This window comes from Squalius cephalus (genome assembly GCF_949319135.1).
Source record: "Squalius cephalus genome assembly, chromosome: 13".
NCBI classification, from domain to species: Eukaryota; Metazoa; Chordata; class Actinopteri; order Cypriniformes; family Leuciscidae; genus Squalius; species Squalius cephalus.
In genome coordinates this window covers 18,018,352-18,038,929 of record NC_137134.1, presented here as the reverse complement: position 1 = coordinate 18,038,929, position 20,578 = coordinate 18,018,352, and the positions used below count along the sequence as shown (strand labels likewise).

The 20,578-nt window shown below is 37.3% G+C and overlaps 3 protein-coding genes across 3 annotated transcripts in view; all 3 read right to left on the bottom strand.

The window, feature by feature from the left end:
- The window catches only part of ell (elongation factor RNA polymerase II), a 28,249-nt gene extending 23,537 nt beyond the window's left edge, over positions 1–4,712 (bottom strand). The window contains exon 1 of the mRNA XM_079891565.1: positions 4,502–4,712. Coding sequence (XP_079747691.1) covers positions 4,502–4,636 — 135 coding nt within the window. The 5' untranslated portion in view covers positions 4,637–4,712. The remainder of the gene's footprint in view (positions 1–4,501) is intronic.
- A 1,238-nt stretch (positions 4,713–5,950) lies between these two features.
- fkbp8 (FKBP prolyl isomerase 8) lies at positions 5,951–16,956 on the bottom strand. Its single transcript, XM_079891480.1, has 9 exons — positions 16,876–16,956; positions 15,070–15,353; positions 14,739–14,908; positions 14,491–14,579; positions 12,623–12,843; positions 12,368–12,540; positions 12,085–12,162; positions 10,102–10,236; positions 5,951–6,933 (listed from the first exon to the last, which is right to left on the bottom strand). The coding sequence occupies exons 2-9, from the start codon at positions 15,338–15,340 to the stop codon at positions 6,847–6,849; spliced, it is 1,224 nt and encodes a 407-aa protein (XP_079747606.1). The 5' UTR covers positions 15,341–15,353; positions 16,876–16,956; the 3' UTR covers positions 5,951–6,846.
- A 3,132-nt stretch (positions 16,957–20,088) lies between these two features.
- ssbp4 (single stranded DNA binding protein 4) overlaps positions 20,089–20,578 on the bottom strand; it is a 62,945-nt gene continuing 62,455 nt past the window's right edge. The window contains exon 18 of the mRNA XM_079891419.1: positions 20,089–20,132. Coding sequence (XP_079747545.1) covers positions 20,103–20,132 — 30 coding nt within the window. The 3' untranslated portion in view covers positions 20,089–20,102. The remainder of the gene's footprint in view (positions 20,133–20,578) is intronic.

Here is a 20,578-nt window from a genome sequence, read left to right as displayed (position 1 = left end):
CAGATATTTATATGACAAAGACAAAAGGCACAGAACGCATGTTCTAGTTGAGAATCACCTCCAGTCCCTTTGGTGTGTTCAAGCGCAGATTTTTGACCGAGACGCAGCTGATGAGAGGCGACTTATTCGAGTTATTTGACGCCGGCTTGGTGTGTCCTGGGCTTAAGAGGTCAAAATTATGATTTTCACTAAAGATGCACTGATATTAAATATTCATATAAATGTCTGAATAAAATAATAATCTATATACATTTATATACACAAATAGATTCCTATAAATTCCAATAAACAATTGTTTAAATTAACTATCAATTAATTGTTAACCGTAACCTCTGAATCCGAAGCGGGGGTGCTACTAAGTTATCAGGGTACTTAACTTGGTATCATTGCTTAACCTGCACAAAATAGGCGTAATTTTAAAGGGGTCATCGGATGCAAAATTCACTTTTATATGGTGTTGGCATATAAATGTGTCTTTGCAGTGTGTGGACAACCACCATACAATGAAAAAAAAAATGCATTCACTCCTTTTTTAATCCTGAAAAAGTCTAAATCTCAATCAAGCCATTTAGATTTTCTGAGCAATATGATGTAATATTGCTCATGCTTCGCCCACGACCACTGAAGGACTGTCCCGTATTAGCATATATCCGCCCTCAGACTTTTGTATACTGTTCACCAAGGCAGGTTGCCAAGGCAGATTATGTCTTGTGTGACACCCCCCATGGAAGAAAGGGGTGGGGTGAGCAGTTGCTCATTATCATTTAAAGAGACATGCACCGAAAAGAGTCGCTGTGAACAGAGCTGTTTTTGAGGAGGTAAAAAGGGAGCCGTTTTACACAACCATTGAGGAATTTTAACCAATGTATGCTACAAACTTTACATGAAGACCCTAAAGAATCACACCAACTTGTGGAAAATGGGCATCCGATGACCCCTTTAAAGCTTAGAAGCTTGGCTTTACAATATAGGGAATCACGTAACAAGTCCTTTTAAATTTGCTGACATATTAGAAGTGCTCTATTTCATAGCGTGAAAACATAACTGCTTTACATGAAAATGTGATCTGTAAAATCACAGTACATAACAGAGTCATATATCACTGAAAAGGTCTAGCAAATTTGTTTTAGTTAAAGTCCAAACTATACCAAGTATGTTTATGAAAAAGTGCCACCGTCAGTCTTGATTTACCACGCGCCATAGAATAGGAGCGCACAGCTGAAACAGAGCTGGAAGAGCATCACTCATCAACCAGGATCTTATTACTTGTTTATTCTATGTAGTTTTATTGTGGCGTTTACACAAGTAGTTCTTATGTTCAGTAAAATCACTTGTTTGGAGTGTTTTTTTTTGGAACCTGTTAATTATGTTTCAAAATGAACGGCTAGCCCACCTAATCCATTGCATGGCTTGAAAACATTAGGTGTGTTTGACAAAGCGGTGCTGCGTATTTCTTGCGGTACTTTGATGTTATACACTGATCGGTCTATCAGTGACCGTTCCAAGCTTGTCTGCAGCATGTGTTTTTTGCATGTCACACACACCTCAAAACTACGCATTAATGATACACATACACACACACAAAAAGTTACGCATTACGTATAGAGCTGGTCCCGCCCCTTCCGCTAACCCCACTAGACCTTTAGGTTGAAAAATCGTCAATGCAAGTGAATGGGAGAAAATCATTATTTTCTGGTCCCGTTGTGCCATGAATGTGAACATATGTTGTCTGTGAATTTTTAATATAACTTTTCGTGTAAAGAATGCTACAATTTAGCGGGTAGAAGTTTGATACGGTTAGACTTTGTGTGAGAGCACTTTGTGGACTACAACTCTTCGCTGCTTTCGACGCGTTTGAAACGTCAACACCACTCGCACACGGACACTAGCTCACGGATCCCGCTAAACATGGCTGTGTCTTTGGTGCACTTCACCGACTTCTTTCAGAGGACAAAATCGTTGAGGTTAGTGAAAACCACGGGTAAGTCATCTTTATGGGGTGACGTCACATAGGCGACATGTAGTCTTTCTCGTTATGTCTTTTCCACAACTGCTAGCTGAAGAATCATACCATATACTGTCAAACTCGTAACATGAAAAATTATATAAAAAATTCACAGACAACATATGTTCACATTCATGGCACAATTCAAACGGGACCAGAAAATAATTATTTTCTCCCATTCACTTGCATTGACGATTTTTCAACCTAGAGGTCCAGTGGGGTTTTACGGATGGGCGGGACTTACCAGCTCTATCCACAATTTGTATATGCTGTAAACAACAGAACAATAACTTGAATTATTAATTATTTAAGGCTACACATTTAGAGGTTCACATTACCTTAATTTTTTAAAAATATATTATTCATAACAGTCCATTTGAAAAAGGTTATGCTGTCAATTAGCAGATAGGATTCACAGTTTGTGAAATCCAGTAAGTACTTAAATACAACGTCAAAGTATGTGCACGTTACACAACACCCGTCACATAAGTAGCCAACATGTTTCAAAACACGAGACGAAGGATTTAACAGATGCATTAAACTACTTTTAAGAACATTGCAACATTTCAAATCAACAAGCTCTTCAGAGGACAGTTGAGTCGAACACATTTAAATGTGTGATAGCTATAAAATAAAATGGCAAAAAACAAATCAGAAAAAATAAAATGACCATCTAGACAAATTTCTCATGAGCAACCAAAATGCCCTAAGCAATAAAAGCTAAAGTACATATGCAAATATACCAAATGAAGACTATCCTACTCTAAACTTACAAGTAGCATTTATGCACTCTGCTTGAAAGCTAAAAATACTCCAGCAAAGCTCCAGCCTCCCTCACAGTGTCACATGTAGCCAGTCGACTTGAGTTCCACATATCACATCTAAAGAATACGCCATATTAATCACTGCATAAGAGAACACTTAAACCAGACTTAGATAAGCTGACATTCACTGTTTTATCCAACTGTTACAAACAGCTTGGGTGTAGGCCGAAAGTTGTAATTTTATTCCTACAATCCCTTTTTTCTGACATCAGAAGTGTGACTCAACTTCCACTCTAGTTTGAATACGGAGAGTCTTGGCCTTTGTTGAATTTTGGATCGAGTTGCATTTGCTTTATTCCACCAAACATGAACCGCGCAACACGAGGGTCTTCCTTAGATCTGAAACAGCGCGGACAAATCAATGCATGTTATTAACAAATATCATCCACCTGACCAACCTGTTGTATCTGCAACAGTTCACGATCCTTTCATCCAAAAGGTGCCATTCAATATGCCATATTTGCTTTTCAGATCAGTGGACACTCAACTGGGCTTCTTGAAGATGTGGCAGCCATGTTTACACTCATCATGATAGATTCCAATGGCATTAACAACTCACAATCTCAAAGACACAGATTCACTGCTTTGCAATGTGGAAAACAGCGTCCAACTAAAACTGGTGGGTTCAAATTACACTTAAAACTGCTGAATACAAATTAGAAGCAGGGCTGGTTTAAAAGAGAAACGATTGGTCCGGGCTCATAGGCTGAAAACAGCATCTTTCATATCTTATCCAAACTTCTACAGCTTACATTAAGCACTCGTTTCTGGTTTAAACTTTAGGACTTTTATATTCAACAAACAAATGTTATCAATGCAACGTCATACGTTCAGTTAAACCCTGACTGCCTTGCATTACTTTATCTTTTTTTTTTAGTAGATAAGCTTGTTGGCTTGTAAAAATGGCCAATACACATATTAAAAACAAATCAAATTTAAAAAATTATAATTAATGGGTTTAATTCCACTGTGACAAATGTCCATTTTATTAGAAAATTGACTAATGAACTAAAATAAAATATGAAGACTGATTATATATGCATGTATGTATGTCTGAAAAAGTACATTTCATATTAAGTTACATTTAATATTGCATTATTGAAACATTAAAAAGGGCCAAAAAAAAAAAAAAAAAAAAGTTTAAATCAGTGGTTCTCAACCTTTTGGATTCCCTTTTCATGATCTTTAACTTAGCAATTAAGTAATCTTGTGGTCCCTTTCTGGGCCCCTGGTTGAGAGCCAACATAACTAGAAAAAAAATGTCTATTCATTATTGGAATTTCCATGACTTTCCCAGACCTGTAAATCGCAATCCTACAATTCTCAGGCATTTCCAGGTTCTCCAAGAACCTGTGAACCCAGTTGCTTTAACCCAAACTAGACTGTCCGCCACCAGACCAACACATAAGTTATATATATTTTTTAATTACCTGCTGTAGGTTTAATTAATGGTTTTGTTAGTGTATGAAGTGCTTAGTTAATAAGGAAGGTAACGACAGCAAATGACAGGGATAGGTTCGCTACACCAAAGTTCCTGGTCGCTTTAAGGGGAATTTGTTCAGCTGAGAGGGTGATTTGCTGTCAGGCAGGGAAATAACTGTCGCCTGCTGCTCACTGTTAGCCTGTTAGCAATGTTTATCCAGCCTCGCGTTGCGGTCGACGCGCGTCTTACCTTGTTGCTCTGGTAGTCTTCAAATGCTCGCAGCGCGCTGTCAGTCAGCTTGACGTGATAGACGGAGATGTTGCTGCCATTGCTCACTCTTCCACAGGACAGTCCGTAGCACTGCTCCTCCTTCAACGCCGCCATCTTGCTCGCATTTCCCACCACGCTCACGCGCCTCTGCCGTGAACGCAACAAGCAGCTCGAGTGAGGGAAGGGTATGATTATTCATGAGGCGTGAATTACGTACAGGCGGGAGGGGGCGTGGCTTCGGGGTAATCATAAGAGGGATGGCCAGTGATGGGAAGTCTGGCTCATTTCCGCGATTCGGTTCTTTCGAGCAGATCTTTTCAAAGAACCGATTCGAAAACGGTTCTGCTGTTTTTTATGTGATTACTGATATATTACAAGCTCTAAAAACGCAACACATTTGTATCTGTGTATCTTTTCGTCTTCTTTGTTTTGTTGTTTCCATGTTTATATATATTGCCTTGATGATTTGACATTTTGTATGGTTTAATAAATTAAAATAAAAAAAACTTTAAAAGCCACAGGAACATACTGCTGTTAATAACAATTGTGTTTTATTATTAAGGGCGTTTATAACGTCTCAATTCGGATTTTTGCTGGGATTAAGATTTTTTTTTTTAGATCTTGTTTAGATCCTAAATCTTACATAATTGGCTACACAAAAGTAAAATTGATTTACTTTTAGTTGAAAAGTCACTGTTATGCACATTAATAAAACAGACAATCAAGCCATAAACATAAGTTTAGCATAGTTGGCGAATAAAGTAACTTAATTTGTACTTTTTTGCCATTATAGTTCTTTGAGTGAGTGGATTTGAGTAAGAATTATTGACTCGAGATCCACTTAGACCGATTCAGTCCAATTAATGAACGACTCGTTGCGAACCGTTTCACTGAAAAGATCCGACTCGAACGAACAATTCTTTCATGCACTGGACATCGCTAGAAATAACAGATGAATGGCGTCATTAGAAAGAGCTTTTAAGCACTATGTTGTCCTTACTTTCCAAATATATATCAACAATAAGACAAACGTATATGTTTAGCAATTTTGATTTGATCATGTTTGGCAGTGTTTTTGTACACTGGAAAACTCTTGGTTGGGGGTGGGGGAAGGTTTTGGATCGAACGCTTCACACTCAGAATTGCGTCAGAATAACGTCAGTGTCTGGAAAAAAACCCCATGAATAGGGAATGCCCCAAAAGACTACAACGAAAGGGATGAGGATGTTATGCACGTCAAATACATTCTTCATTTCATCAGAACGCACGTGTTAAATAGATTGTTCATTAACGTTCACATCGAATCCATACGTCATAAATGAGTATTATAGTAGTTAATAATACAGCGCGTGCAAAGAACCATTGTACTGCATTATTATGTTAACAGTTCACTTTTGTTACCTTTCAACCAAAAATATTTTCAGTAGAAACATTTTCAAGAAATCACTTTATTTTCAACCATATGAACAGAGAGTGCAAAAGTATATTTTAGGATTTACAAAACAACTTTAAGGGGAATGCTGGAAGTTATCAATACTACAAAAAAATGGAATGGGGAACTGAGACAATCAACATAAGGATCAATGAAAAAAAATTATGACAACACACATCTGTTCATCCTAAATAAATAATTCAAATTAAATGCACAGAATTCTTGTAGAAGCTGAAAAATATTAACCGAAAAGGTCTGTATGACTTTCCTTGCAGTGTTTGGTCACGAAAATATGAAAATATTATTGAGAATCAGACATTTTACGTCTTTAACACCGGCCCAGGGATATTTTGGAGACTATAAATGGGAAGAAAGTGTGAAAACGTACCACATCAGTGTAAGGACTTTTAAAATAGTGTTGTCTTTTGCATCAGAAGCTAAAGATACCTGTAGATACTGCAAAAGAAAAGGCATACAATCATATTCTTGAATGTTCACAAGCAAGTTTCAGTTCACCAAAATAAGATTACGGAACTTCACAAATGTTTTTTTGCAGTCGGAGTTCTAAAGCAAAACACAACTGTGTCCAACAACCTGAAGAGCATCATTCTGTACATCAATACATTTCTTCATTATAACTAGGATCCTTTCTGTACATATATAGGAATAATATAATATTTCTCACATCTATTTCTTCCCAGCTGATCTTTCATGCATTTAAAGTAAAAAGTGAACACCATTTAAAACCTCTAAAGCATGATGGAGGGCAACAGAACTTACAACCAGCTCACTTTCACTTATATTTTATAAAAGATCAGTAAGGTGTTTTGAGGGCTTGGCATGCTCAAAGTCTTGAGCACCACGTCATCCATCATGTCACAGTAAATTTCGGTTAATTTCTAGCTGCGATGACAACCGACAAAGCTACACCTCCAATCGCGACGGCTGTAGCCCCAAAAAGCCACTTCCAGCTGAGACTCTGTAAAAAGATAAATACTTGATTACAAGAAATATTTATTACAAAATAAAATTGGTCATTATTTACTCACCCTGTGGTTTTAAAACTGTTTATTTTGAAAGCTTTGTGTGATGAACAAATCAAAATTGAATATTTAATTCGCTTATTCATTTTCTGCTCCAGTGAGGTTTGAGTCATTGAGGTAAACAGGAGAATCAGAATAATCCGATTGGTCAGTAAAACATTAAGGCCGATTTGTAGCAAGATAACTGAAAATAAACGCCTCAAATTAATTATTTGTACGGAGCCCCTAATAGGACATGGTGAAAGGAAAAAAAATTAGATGGGAGAAAATGTATATTTTAATGATTTTTCATTCTCTCGCAAATCTTTTACATTCCCCCACTAAACTGTAAAGATTGGAGGGAAAATGATTTCAAAGCTTTTGCGAGAGAACTTAATTTCTCTGGGGAACGCAACACTTTTGCAAGAGAACGCAAAGTTTCTCTAAGGAACGCAACGTTTCTCTGGGGAACGCAACACTTTTGCGAGAGAACGCAATGTTTCTCTGGGGAACGCAACACTTTTGCGAGAGAACGCAATGTTTCTCTGGGGAACGCAACACTTTTGCGAGAGAACGCAATGTTTCTCTGGGGAACGCAACACTTTTGCGAGACAACGCAACATTTCTCTGGGGAACGCAACACTTTTGCGAGAGAACGCAATGTTTCTCTGGGGAACGCAACACTTTTGCGAGAGAACGCAATGTTTCTCTGGGGAACGCAACACTTTTGCGAGAGAACGCAATGTTTCTCTGGGGAACGCAACACTTTTGCGAGAGAACGCAATGTTTCTCTGGGGAACGCAACACTTTTGCGAGAGAACGCAATGTTTCTCTGGGGAACGCAACACTTTTGCGAGACAACGCAACATTTCTCTGGGGAACGCAACACTTTTGCGAGAGAACGCAATGTTTCTCTGGGGAACGCAACACTTTTGCGAGAGAACGCAATGTTTCTCTGGGGAACGCAACACTTTTGCGAGACAACGCAACGTTTCTCTGGGGAACGCAACACTTTTGCGAGAGAACGCAAAGTTTCTCTGGGGAACGCAACACTTTTGCGAGAGAATGCAATGTTTCTCTGGGGAACGCAACACTTTTGCGAGAGAACGTGAAGTTTCTCTGGGGAACGCAACACTTTTGCGAGAGAACGTGAAGTTTCTCTGGGGAACGCAACACTTTTGCGAGAGAACGTGAAGTTTCTCTGGGGAACGCAACACTTTTGCGAGAGAACGTGAAGTTTCTTTGGGGAACGCAACACTTTTGCGAGAGAACGCAAAGTTTCTCTGGGGAACGCAACACTTTTGCGAGAGAACGCAATGTTTCTCTGGGGAACGCAACACTTTTGCGAGAGAACGCAATGTTTCTCTGGGGAACGCAACACTTTTGCGAGACAACGCAACATTTCTCTGGGGAACGCAACACTTTTGCGAGACAACGCAACGTTTCTCTGGGGAACGCAACACTTTTGCGAGAGAACGCAAAGTTTCTCTGGGGAACGCAACACTTTTGCGAGAGAATGCAATGTTTCTCTGGGGAACGCAACACTTTTGCGAGAGAACGTGAAGTTTCTCTGGGGAACGCAACACTTTTGCGAGAGAACGTGAAGTTTCTCTGGGGAACGCAACACTTTTGCGAGAGAACGTGAAGTTTCTCTGGGGAACGCAACACTTTTGCGAGAGAACGTGAAGTTTCTTTGGGGAACGCAACACTTTTGCGAGAGAACACAAAGTTTCTCTGGGGAACGCAACACTTTTGCGAGAGAACGCAAAGTTTCTCTGGGGAACGCAACACTTTTGCAAGAGAACGCAAAGTTTCTCTGGGGAACGCAACACTTTTGCAAGAGAACGCAAAGTTTCTCTGGGGAACGCAACACTTTTGCTAAAGAACGCAATGTTTCTCTGGGGAACGCAACACTTTTGCGAGAGAACGCAATGTTTTTCTGGGGAACGCAACACTTTTGCGAGAGAACACAATGTTTCTCTGGGGAACGCAACACTTTATCAAGAAAATTTAAAGTTTATCCAAAGAACGCAACATTTTTGCAAGAGAATGCAAAAGTTTTGTGAGCAAACGCAAAAGCATTTAAACATAATTTTTTTCTCCCGTCTCATTTATTTGCATTAACATGTCCCTTTAGGGGCTGGTAAATTAATTCATAAATCTGACTGATCTGATTAGACTCACTCACAAACTCGATCCATTCTCAGCGTTAAGTTTATAAAATTTCCCTGCCATGCTCATTTGTGTCACCTGCGCTTTTCGGATAAAATAAGTCTTTGATGTCCCAAAAGTGTGTATTGTGAAGTTTTAGCTCAAAATACCCCACAGATATTTTTATATAGCTTGTTAAAGTTGTCACTTTTTGAGGGTGAACAAAAACGCACGGTTTTTGTGTCTGTCCCTTTAAATGCAAATGAGCTGCTGCTCCCAGCACAAGGGGCGGAGCTTCAACAGTTTTTGTGCTTTTACCTCACACAGACATGCACTGAAAATTTCAAAAACTTTTAGCCTTTTATGTTCAAACCGGAGTCAGAAAGATGGAGAGACTCAAGAAGAAGTGACAACATGTAGACAACGTTTCTGAATGGTTAGTTGATGAATTTATGTAGCTTATGTGTAGTTATCTTGTAGTCATTGATTAGCATATTCTGTCTTGATAATCTATAAATCGTGTTCCGGAGAGGGGTTTATGTAAATTTTAGGGTTCATGATGTCACTAACCCGGGAGGAATGCCGTGTAGTCCCTACAAGCCGTTTGTTGTAGTCCTTAAAAAGTGATTTTTTAAGACTTTGAGCGTCATAACTTTGCAGACATTGTTTATGCTCAAACAGCAACATTACACACTAACTAAAGTTAGAAAAGTGAAAACATATTCAACCACCCCTTTAAGAATAGCCACTTACAAGTTTGGAACAACATGAGGGTGATAAAATAATGACCGATTTTTTTTTTTTTTTTTTTTAAATAAACTATCCCTTTAACAGGTTAAGGCATAAATGTGCACTTTATGATTTGTAAACCCCACTTCCTGTTGAGAGTAAACATAGATATGCGACCTCATAACAAAATAAACAAACAGTGCATAGTGTTAAATAGTTTAAATAGGGGCAGTTCATGCTCTCACCCATGAGGACTTGGCACGGTGTTTCTGCACACTGGCGTTTGACGGGTTACCCAGCATCTTTTTATACATGGCCTGTTCGGCTCCTTTCTCCTCAGAGTGTTTCTTCACAAGCTTCGACAGCTCAGCGTGGATGGTCTGCCGAGAAAAGGGCAGAGAGAATGAATAGTGTGTGTGTGAGGGGTAATCGCCAGGCTGATGAAACTTGCTCACTGCAGTACACCAACACATTTGGGCGGTACGCAAATGATTAAACGTGACAATGCTGTTGGAGATTGAGTAAAAGCCTACACAAAAGTTCAAGAATAAACCAATTCAAGATTAAAACTGCATTCACATGCTTTCAAAAATCAGCTGCAATGCCACAGAAGACAAAAGCAGAAGCGAAAACATCTTGTACTGAAGAAACGTGCCTTTATATGGATGTGTCACACATTTCCATTATCAGTTTTCTCATAATCAAGACCCCTGAGCTTCATTCACTCCATGGCTGAGTGAAGAGGTTTAGATCTACTCTGGTTTAAGCCAATGACTGTGCAGGCAATATATGCGAATGCAATTTTGAAAAACAGTTGTTATATTCAGTTTATAGACTATTAGTTTACCAAATAATTTGGAGTCATCACTACAAATGTAAGGTGATTCATTTACAAATTGATTCTTTCAAGTTGTGTAAATTCTTCAAGTGAATCTGAATCGATCATATTATTGACTGGTTTAAAAAAAAAAAAAGGTTTATCAGTTTGTTTTAAAGAATGATTCATTTGCAAACGAAAAATTGGCATTATGATAAAAGAACACTGCTAAATCAAAGCAGTAACCTACAAACATCAAAATTACAGCTCAAAACATGACGGTAAACAATTATTGCTAATTACACAGATTGTCATTATTGTTAATTAGCAAGGACTGTGAATGGCACCTAAAATGTAGACTTTCAGGAGTCAAAGTCAAAATATACCATGACAACCTGCCATTTAGTTGAATTAGCGCTAAAGTTGAATTACTGGCTAATGACTAAAACAAGTAGGGTAAAGACGAACTGACGAGATGGGATCAGAGTGGATTAAGGAATTCTGTACTGGAGCCTCTGTAAAGGCCAGTCACATGAGAAGAGAGGGGTGTAAATGTGCAGACGTAGGTGGCTTGGCAGTGGCAGGCTGGTCATACAGCAGAAAGCCGTGGCAGTCAGGAGCTGTCAGATGGTGGGACACAGGGAACCTCATCCGTCCGCCTGTGTAAGCAGAGCAGGCCAACACTGCTTTAGATATGGCGAGTGTGCAGAGGGACCCGGTTATTTATAGACACGGAAAGAAATGCGATCCTAGAAGTTTTTGAACACTTTGTACTGTGTGCAGACAGGATATTTTTGGGGGTCTGTGGTTCCATCTGCAGGTTATAATGAGAAACGTACGTTTTCTGGACCTGTTACACCGGTAGTTCTCAACAGATTCCAATTTTCAATAAAACACAATTTACCGGAATATATTTAATGAAAAATAAAAGGAAATAAAAAATATTAGTAAAATAAAATAGTAGTTTTCAACAGATCCCAATTTTCAATAGCACAATTTATGATATGTATAAAATACAGAAAAACGTTAGATAAAATAAAACAGAGACAAAAAAGATACAAATAAAATAAGATGTAATATAAAAATACAACAAAATATAATATTTCTCTGAATATTTCAATGAATAAGATAAGATTTAAAATAAAATATAAAATAAATCAGACAAAATAAAATAAAAAATAAGATATACAAATAAAAAATATATAAACAAACAAATAATATTAAATAAAATATATAAATAAACAAATAATATTAACTAAAATATATAAATAAACATAAATAATATTAAATAAAATATAAAAATATATATATAAACAAACAAATAATATTAAATAAAATATAAAATAAAACTATTATCAGCCACGATATCAGTTTACTGAAATCGGTTCTGTTAAATTGTCCCTTGTGTTACCTTGTTACTTGGCTCCAACTTCAAGGCCCCTTTCAGTGTTTTAATGGCTTCAGCAAACTTGCCCTGCAGAGCCAGTACCTGCAGACACAAACACATGTCAGCACTTTTTAATCTCAACACATCTCAAGCTATTCTTTTTGTTTTCCCCCCTGTGCCGTGGCCAGAAACCTGAATGGAACCAAATGACCGAACAACTCGCTTTCGTTGTGTCCAAAACCAGGAGTGCATTACTATTTAATGAGAGTGAGTGAAAATGATACGCATCTGAACCCAGGAAACCAACCTTGCCTTTGCGGAACAGGGCTTTGACATTGTCTGGCTGGTGCGCCAGGACGGAGACGCAGGAGCGCAGTGCGGCTTCATAGTGGTCTAGCTTGAGTTGAGCAGCGGCCATATTGTTGAGACATCTCACCTTCATGTCCAAAAGTTCATCCTCTTCTTGTTGACTGATATCCACTAAAAGATACCAAATGATTGCAGACGTGTTGCAGATGTATTTAGAAATAAACTAAATGAATCACGAATGAAGCAGTATCACCTCTGAAACTGGCTTCAGTTATCTGTAGCGCGATTCCATATGAGTTGACGGCAAAGGCGTAGTCGGCGCGCTGGTAGTGGACGTTTCCTCGCTCTCGCTTTCTGTTGGCCAAACTGATTCTCTCCGAGGGCGGCATGAGCTCCAGGTCTGGGGCGTCATCTGCCGACAACAGCTGCACCTCCAGGATGAGATCAGCATCAGGAGGCACAGGAGGAGTAGAGCTGACAGAACAGAGGAACGCAGAGAGTTGCAATCAAAATTATTCAACCCCCTTGACCTGCAAGACATTTTGCTGCCAAGAACAAACTAGTGAAAACAAAGGCACCAGTAAACTATTATAGAAAGTCTATTAATACACATTTGAGTGATTCTGAGAACGTTAAGTTGATGAGAAACGAAAAAAAAAAAAATCGAATTGGCTCTAAACATTCATGTTCAAAAATATTCAACCCCCAAAAGTCAAGTTTTGTGCAGAATCTTTTATTCTTTATAACCTCCAATTAGAAGCTTCTGTCACCTCTACTGCAATCGTGGCCCATTCCTCTCATGGAAAAGCTTCCAGTTCACTGATGATCTTTGGTTTTCACGTTACCACTGCTTTCCTCAAATTCCACCAAATATTTTCAATCAGATTTAAATCTGAAGACAGCACAGGCCAAGCTTAAGTAGATTTGGATGTATAGTTTGGGATGGCTGTCCTGCAGGGAAGTCCATTGATCATCAAGCTTCAGTCTCTGCACCGAAGGCATCACCATCTTTGCCAAAATGGCTTGATACTTCAAAGAATTCAAGATGTCCTTCATACAGTCAAGATTTCCACTTCCTGCAACACCAAAGCGCACCCATAACAAGACTGGACCGCTTCCATGTTTGACCATGAGTTCTTCTGCTCATAAGTTTTGGCTTTTTTTTGCACCAGACATCCACGGGTCCAAAAAGTTCCAGCTTGATCACATCTCTCCATAAAACATTCTTCCAGAACTCCACGGGTCTATCCAAATGCATTTTAGCATATTCAAGTCGGCCTTTTATGTTCTTCTTGGTCAAGAGTGGCATTCGGCAAGATGTCCCAACATGAAGGTCATGCTTGTCTAGTGTTCTTCTTCTACTCTCAGCTCAAGTCTTTGGCAGTAAATTAAGGGTTTTTCTCATTTGCTCTGATCAAACATTTTATTCCCCTTAATGATATTGTGATTGTTCTTCAACACCCTCAAAGGTTTTCTGGTACAACAAATTGTAAACTTATTAATAAGTCTGCCAGCTGTGTCTCTAGGAACTTTTAGTGTTTTGGAAATCTTGTAGCCATAGACTTCGTAATGAAATAAATCAATTTGTTCTATAGCTATTGTGAGAGCTCTTCAGACTTGGCCATATATGCTACTCAACTTTAGCACATGCATGGGCTAAATGCATGTATGTGTAACAGCACAAGCTAATTTAGTTTTGTTATAGAGTTTCCAAAGGCTTAATTGAGTTTTTACACAATTTTGTACCATACCATACAAATAAGTGACTTAAAACCAGCAGCGTTGAATAATTATGACATAGCTGTATTACAAAAAATCCTACAAATCAAAAGCATTACATTATCACTTTTAATTTGCCATTCAATTATTAAATGCAATTTTTTTAAAAACTCTGTATCTTTAGAAAAGCTTACATTTGTAAATTGTTACAGACTCCAGGGGGTGAATAATTTTGCTCACAACCGTATATATAAACTGTTACCGTTTCTGAAAAGTCTCTTATGCTCACGAAGGCTGCATTTAAAAGTATTTATTTTATTATACAAGTATTAAACAATCATTTTAAACATTACGATTTTATATCAAATTTAAAAAAAAAAATATATATATATAGAATCTAACCTGCCAAGGGCACCATACGTGTATTTAGCACCCGCTTCAATCAAAGCCTTTTCGCCCATTTCCATCAGCTGTACAGTGAGATCCAGACCCTAATTAAAACAGAAACATATGTTTTAATCATTTTAATCATCATAACTGAGGGGCCTATACATATATGAAAATTTATAATATAGGTAATATTTAGAAGAAAAAAAAAATAGACAATATTCTAAAAATTAAATATATAATATGATATAATACAATAATACCTGGAGGACGTCCCCATCACCAAGAGTGAAAGATAAGTTTGGCAGCTCTTCTACCACAGTTCCATCAGTAAGACTGGTTTTAAGATGAATTGTGACATTTTGGCCTCTCTGGGGTCTGCTCTCTGGACCAGCTCCCGGTTCCAGAACTTTCTTTCTAAGCTGCCCATTTCCTGTGCGTTTAAGCAGAAAATGTTTTAAAACCAGCTAAAAATCACCATCGTACTTCACTCCACCATCTAGACATGACTATGCTGTGAACGGATATTTGCTCATTATAGTGTTCATCTCCATTAATTAATGAATTACGGTATTGCTGACAAAATAAACGTACCTAAAACATCCAGCCACTCTTCCGGCTCCGCAGAAGGGGTTTGATCGGCACACGCGTCTGCTTTTGCAGCGTCTTTAGTCGGATTGTTTTTCTTCTTTCCTCCACCTGCGTCTTCTAAAGGTGGGAGGTCGTCATCCACATCCTCTTCCACATCTTCCAACGTTTCAAAGTCTTCACCACTATCGAGCAGCGAGGCACGTCCAGATTTCTTACCCGACGGCGCCACCTCCTGGTTATCAGCCGAGCCATTCACAACCTCACCGTCGGCCATCTGGACTCACGTTCTACAGGAAAAAAAAATAACAAGTTTCCTTAATGTAGATGTTTAGCAGAATATCCAAGCTGCTCTTTTCCATATAATGAAAGTGAATGGTGACCAAAACAATCACGCTCCAAAAAAAGACAAAAAACAACGTCGTTTCAATTTACTTTTGAATGTCCACAACTAAACATCTCCTTCTGTGTTTCACAGTTAAATATGTTTCCTCCCACCTATTGTTTAGCATACACAGTACACACCTTTATGCACTACTTTACATGCGTTTCTAGGATAAGCTCAACGTTTTTTTGTGTGAAAATTTTCAGAGAAAAGGTCAACCCGTGACCTTAAACATACAGTGAAAATCTAGAAAAATCAGCAAACACATTCGCCGCCAACAATCTCTGTAAATAATAAACCAACAGCGGTTGAGCTTTATCTACCAATTTCACAAGCATTTCTACTTGTGCATATTATATAAGCTTATTTATTGCTTTTTAACATTAAAAAAATGATTGTGTAAAGTGTTTATCATACTCCCATTGGCATTCAACTCCCAAAAGCATTCAGCAAGATATCGTCGAAGAAACTGCATCCCTAGATTGAATTTTTGGGAACAAATATTGTTTATACCACTTCCAATTCAATCAAAGTAACTCCAGAAACAAAAAGACTAATTAATTATTTGTCCTTTCAAATTAATAAATGATCATATAGAATACAAATCACTTTTAAAACATTTACATATAAAAGGTTAAAAACTATATAATAGGCTAATTGAACCCTTATAAAAAAACACTGTGGAATGATTAGAGTATTTACATTTCATTCATTGTATTAATGCCATACTCCAAATACTCGCCACATCAAGAAAAAAAACAAAAACATGGTATTACCATGGTACTTTTTGGAAAAGAAACCCTACTTATCATAGAATACTAATAATAAATAAATTATGTATTAATGTGCAATTTAGAAGTGTGAATAGGCTAATTACACCCTTATAAAAAAATACTGTGGTGGAACTATGGTACTAACAAATAATTACCTCATTGACAATCCATGGTATTTACATGATACTTCAAGTACTCGTTATACTAATGTACACGAGCAAAACAACAACAACACGGTATTACCATAGTCATTTTTGAAGAAATCGTAATTGTAAAACTATATCAATTTAAACACAATATAATTTAATGTGCATCTTATAAGTGTGTTTGTCCTGTTGTAATTAGAGTGAAATTTATTCCTGCAGTTTAAGACAGCAATAAACGTTTATTTAATAAGGTCGTAGAGGTTTTGTGTTTAATTATGAGTGGGAGAGCATGCATTCATAAAATATTTTTTTTAAAAGCAGCAATTATTTGCAGAAATTACAGCTTTTCCAGAACATTCCAGCAACTTTGATAACGAGCTCGCGCTCTGCAAGCGCCACAACTCATTGCGTTACGTACAGTGAGAAGACACAACTTTCGATTAAAGGTTTATGTGCAGTAATATGTTTTGAAAGTGTGGTGAACATGAAAAGAGATGAGCCTACTTACCGCAATCTGCTTGGAGCTGCGCAGCAACAACTTTGACAACAAAACAAGATCAATCTGTGCAACTTCCGGGTAAAGGTCAACGGTCAATCGTGACAAGTACAAAATAAAAGTCATGTAGTCAAGGTCGCTGCAGGGGACTTTTATATGAAATAATAACTAACTCTATATATAATTTATACATATAATTTTTATAACAATAATTTTAAGCATTAAATTATATATATATATATACACACACACTTACGTATATAATTTTAATGCTTAAAATGATTGTTTCATATATAAATGTATATATTATTTAATATTTTTGGGGGTGTTTGTTATTTCATTCAAATAACAAAACTGAAACACATAAAAATATCAAATTACATTTATTATTGATGCAATCATTTCTTTTTGATAAGCAAATTTTTTTTTTTTTTTTTTTCTCTCAGTCTAAAGAAACTTTACAATATAAAGAAACATACAAAGGACATATTTACCTACACAAGACACCTAAGGTCCTAGGACAAAGATCTGAGCTACCCTACTATAAAATACAAAGCAAACCCAAAGGGACAGACTGCTTCATATTGAATACTGCCATGTCGCAAGAAAGGACAATGTAAAATTACAGGAGAAATTTCTGTCATGACCCTTCCTGCTTCAAAATACACATTTTCTTCTCAAACGTCTTTCTAATGTTACAATATTATACATCACAACAGAAGTGCAGAGATGGCCAACAATTGAGCAACTTATATATTTCATCCTTAGAACCCTTATAATTTGATGTAAACCGACTCGATATTCTGTTCAGTATCAAAAGCCATTTCCGTCACACAAACTAAACGTTTGAGGAACTTGAGCTTTGATTATTTACGAAGAAATAAATGCATAAGCCTGTTGCAGACTTGATTTACAATAGGGGTGAGCGTCGACCCGCGGTTTTTTTTACAGCAAAAGCATCTCTTTAAAATACAAAAACACAAACAGATTCTTTATAACTTATTTTCAGCTGTACTCATTGGTTGTGACTGACATATCAAAACATGTCAATGATATCAAAATGCATTTTACAGTATTTACAGTAAACCAAAGGTCAGGGGTGAGGGTCAAGAAAGGTTGTGGGCTGCGTACCAGACAAACCGAAGACAAGCACGGAAATCCCTTCAAAATTGACCAGGACGCTGAGCCTGGTTCTCTCAGATGGCCAATATACCAAAATATCCTTAATACTGGACAAAAGGCATTTTAAACTGGGCTGGCAAGGTCGAGTGATTTTTAATGTCCCAAAATATTGATTCATATATCCTGTGATGAAGCACTATTAAATAATTGTAGGCATGAAATGGCTGTTCAATGGTAATAAGTGTCAATTATATACAAAGGAGAATCTCACCAAACCTGTCCAAGTCATATTTCACCCCAAATTCAGAATAAATTAAAGAAAATTATCGTTGCTAATTTATAACAAAAATATATATATTTTATAATATAGTAATTTACATTTTAACCAAAACTATTAGTTACTACTATATTAAATAATAATGTTAAAAACAGTTTAATCTATTTTTAACAGTATTTTTTTATAATTTTATTTTCATAATAGGCACATTCCATTCCAAGTATATACTGTAAAGCAATAAAAGCCTTTTTTATTATGCCAAAAAAGGCTAAATATTCACAGAACATGATAGTATTTGTTGTACTCCCTATATTTATGCTGAATTCTAAAAAAAACAAAAACGCAAAATGTCCAAATGTCATAATACAAAAAAAACAAAAACAACAACAACGGACCTAAAAGAGTCACTTAATTGAATTGTGTTTTTTTTTACTCATTATTGAGGGGTAAAATGTGACCCAGACATCTTTTCATGTGATTTTCCCTCTTTTGCCATGATTAAATTCCTCATTCTGTACCACAAGTATGTTGCCCGCAAACTCTACATTTGAAGAACCTCATTTGAAGAAAGAGATGGGACCACACATGAGCTTCACAGACAAGAAGTGTATTGAAAATATCAATAAGGTCCATGACCCCAAAAAAAAAAAAAAAAAAAAAAGAAGTTATATTTACAGACATGGGACTATAGAGCACAAGGAAACTCGTGCTTGTAAGAGCAGCCTGCGTCCAACTACTTTTACAAACACGTGGGTAATATCTCTAAAAAGACTTGCAAAACAACGTGGCAAACACGTAGTGGCAAAATTACAATGAAGTATCGGCGGAAAATCATCAAGAATGGATGGTAAAAATGTATTCGTTATTGGCTGTATGTGACCAAGCCAAGGATGGAGCAACACGCAATGGCAGTGAATATGAAACCGTCACCCTTTTAGACTTTGAAATGTACTCCGATCTTTAAATACAGTGCCGACGGGTGCATTAAACCAGTGATTGTAGCCACTTCGTTGACATAGACGCACGATTCAGCTTGTCCATCTCGGTAGTGATGACATCAGTTGGATGAAGAACACAGGAAGAGGTATATGCAAAGACACAAAATTCAAACAAAAGAGACAAACAAATACCTAAAATCATGTAAACAGAAGTGTCATTGTGCATTTGAATGTGTGCTTATTCTGTCATTGATGTTTTTGAGATACAAATGTGCCCTTTACAGGAAAATCCATAAAATTATGAGTACATCATCATCATCATCATAGCAATTATGAAAATTATAACAATAATATTATCAATAATATACAAATATAGTAATATGAAACCATTCCTGCCCCTAGCGTCACCAGTTTAGCTTTTTCCATTTTAAAATGTACACAGCAATCAAACAACCACTAGTTTCAGTGTTTCATTGCCGAAAGAAATGATCAAACTGGTCTGAAATAAAGCCACCAGCTTCAATGCTGATGAGCAGCTAGTTATGAAGTGTCTTCCTGGCACAGTCCCACACACACACACGCACATGTACAAACACACACACGGTGGTTCGATCGAGGGCCCGGTCCAGATGAGTCCGTCAGAAGGCTCTTCCTGTGACCCGAGGCCTGCGTCCTTTCGGCTTTGCGCTGGGCGTCCTTCGCTCCGTGGCCGCGCCGACCGGCTGAAGGGCGCCAACCCAGAGTGTTTGAGGGGAGTTGTGGGGAGTTGAAGATCGAGCGAATAAAATAAAAACAAAAACAACAACATGCCGAACGCAGCAGAGACGAGGAGAACAGGAAGTGGGGTGGGGTTAAAAAAAAATCAAAATAAAATAAAAAAAAACAAAATTAAAAAAGAAGAATCACACACTCATCGTCATGTTGGGTGAATACTGCAACGAGAAGAGAGGAAGGGGAAAGTGGAGGGACAAAATGAGTCAATGAAGTTAAGATCAAGAAATATCGTCCGATTATGTTTTATTACAACATTATAATGCACGTGTGAAACAGGTAGTGGTGCAACGGATCACAAAGCTCACGGTTTGGATCATATTATGGTATTTGAGTCACGGATCAGACCATTAAAAGAAAAATGGGGGGGTGGGGACTTTACTTTCCATTTATTTCTTAAAGCACACTTTAAGTACTTTGATACTACATCAAAAACAACTAGCCTAACTAATAAAGTTCAAACATTATTAAAGACGAACAGTCAGTAATAAAATAAGAACAAATATACTAATTACAAGCATTATACAAAGTTATAAATAAAGTAAGGTCTAACAGTAGTATTCAGGTGCAGAAATGTAATTAGTGTTTACTGTATAAATTAAATATA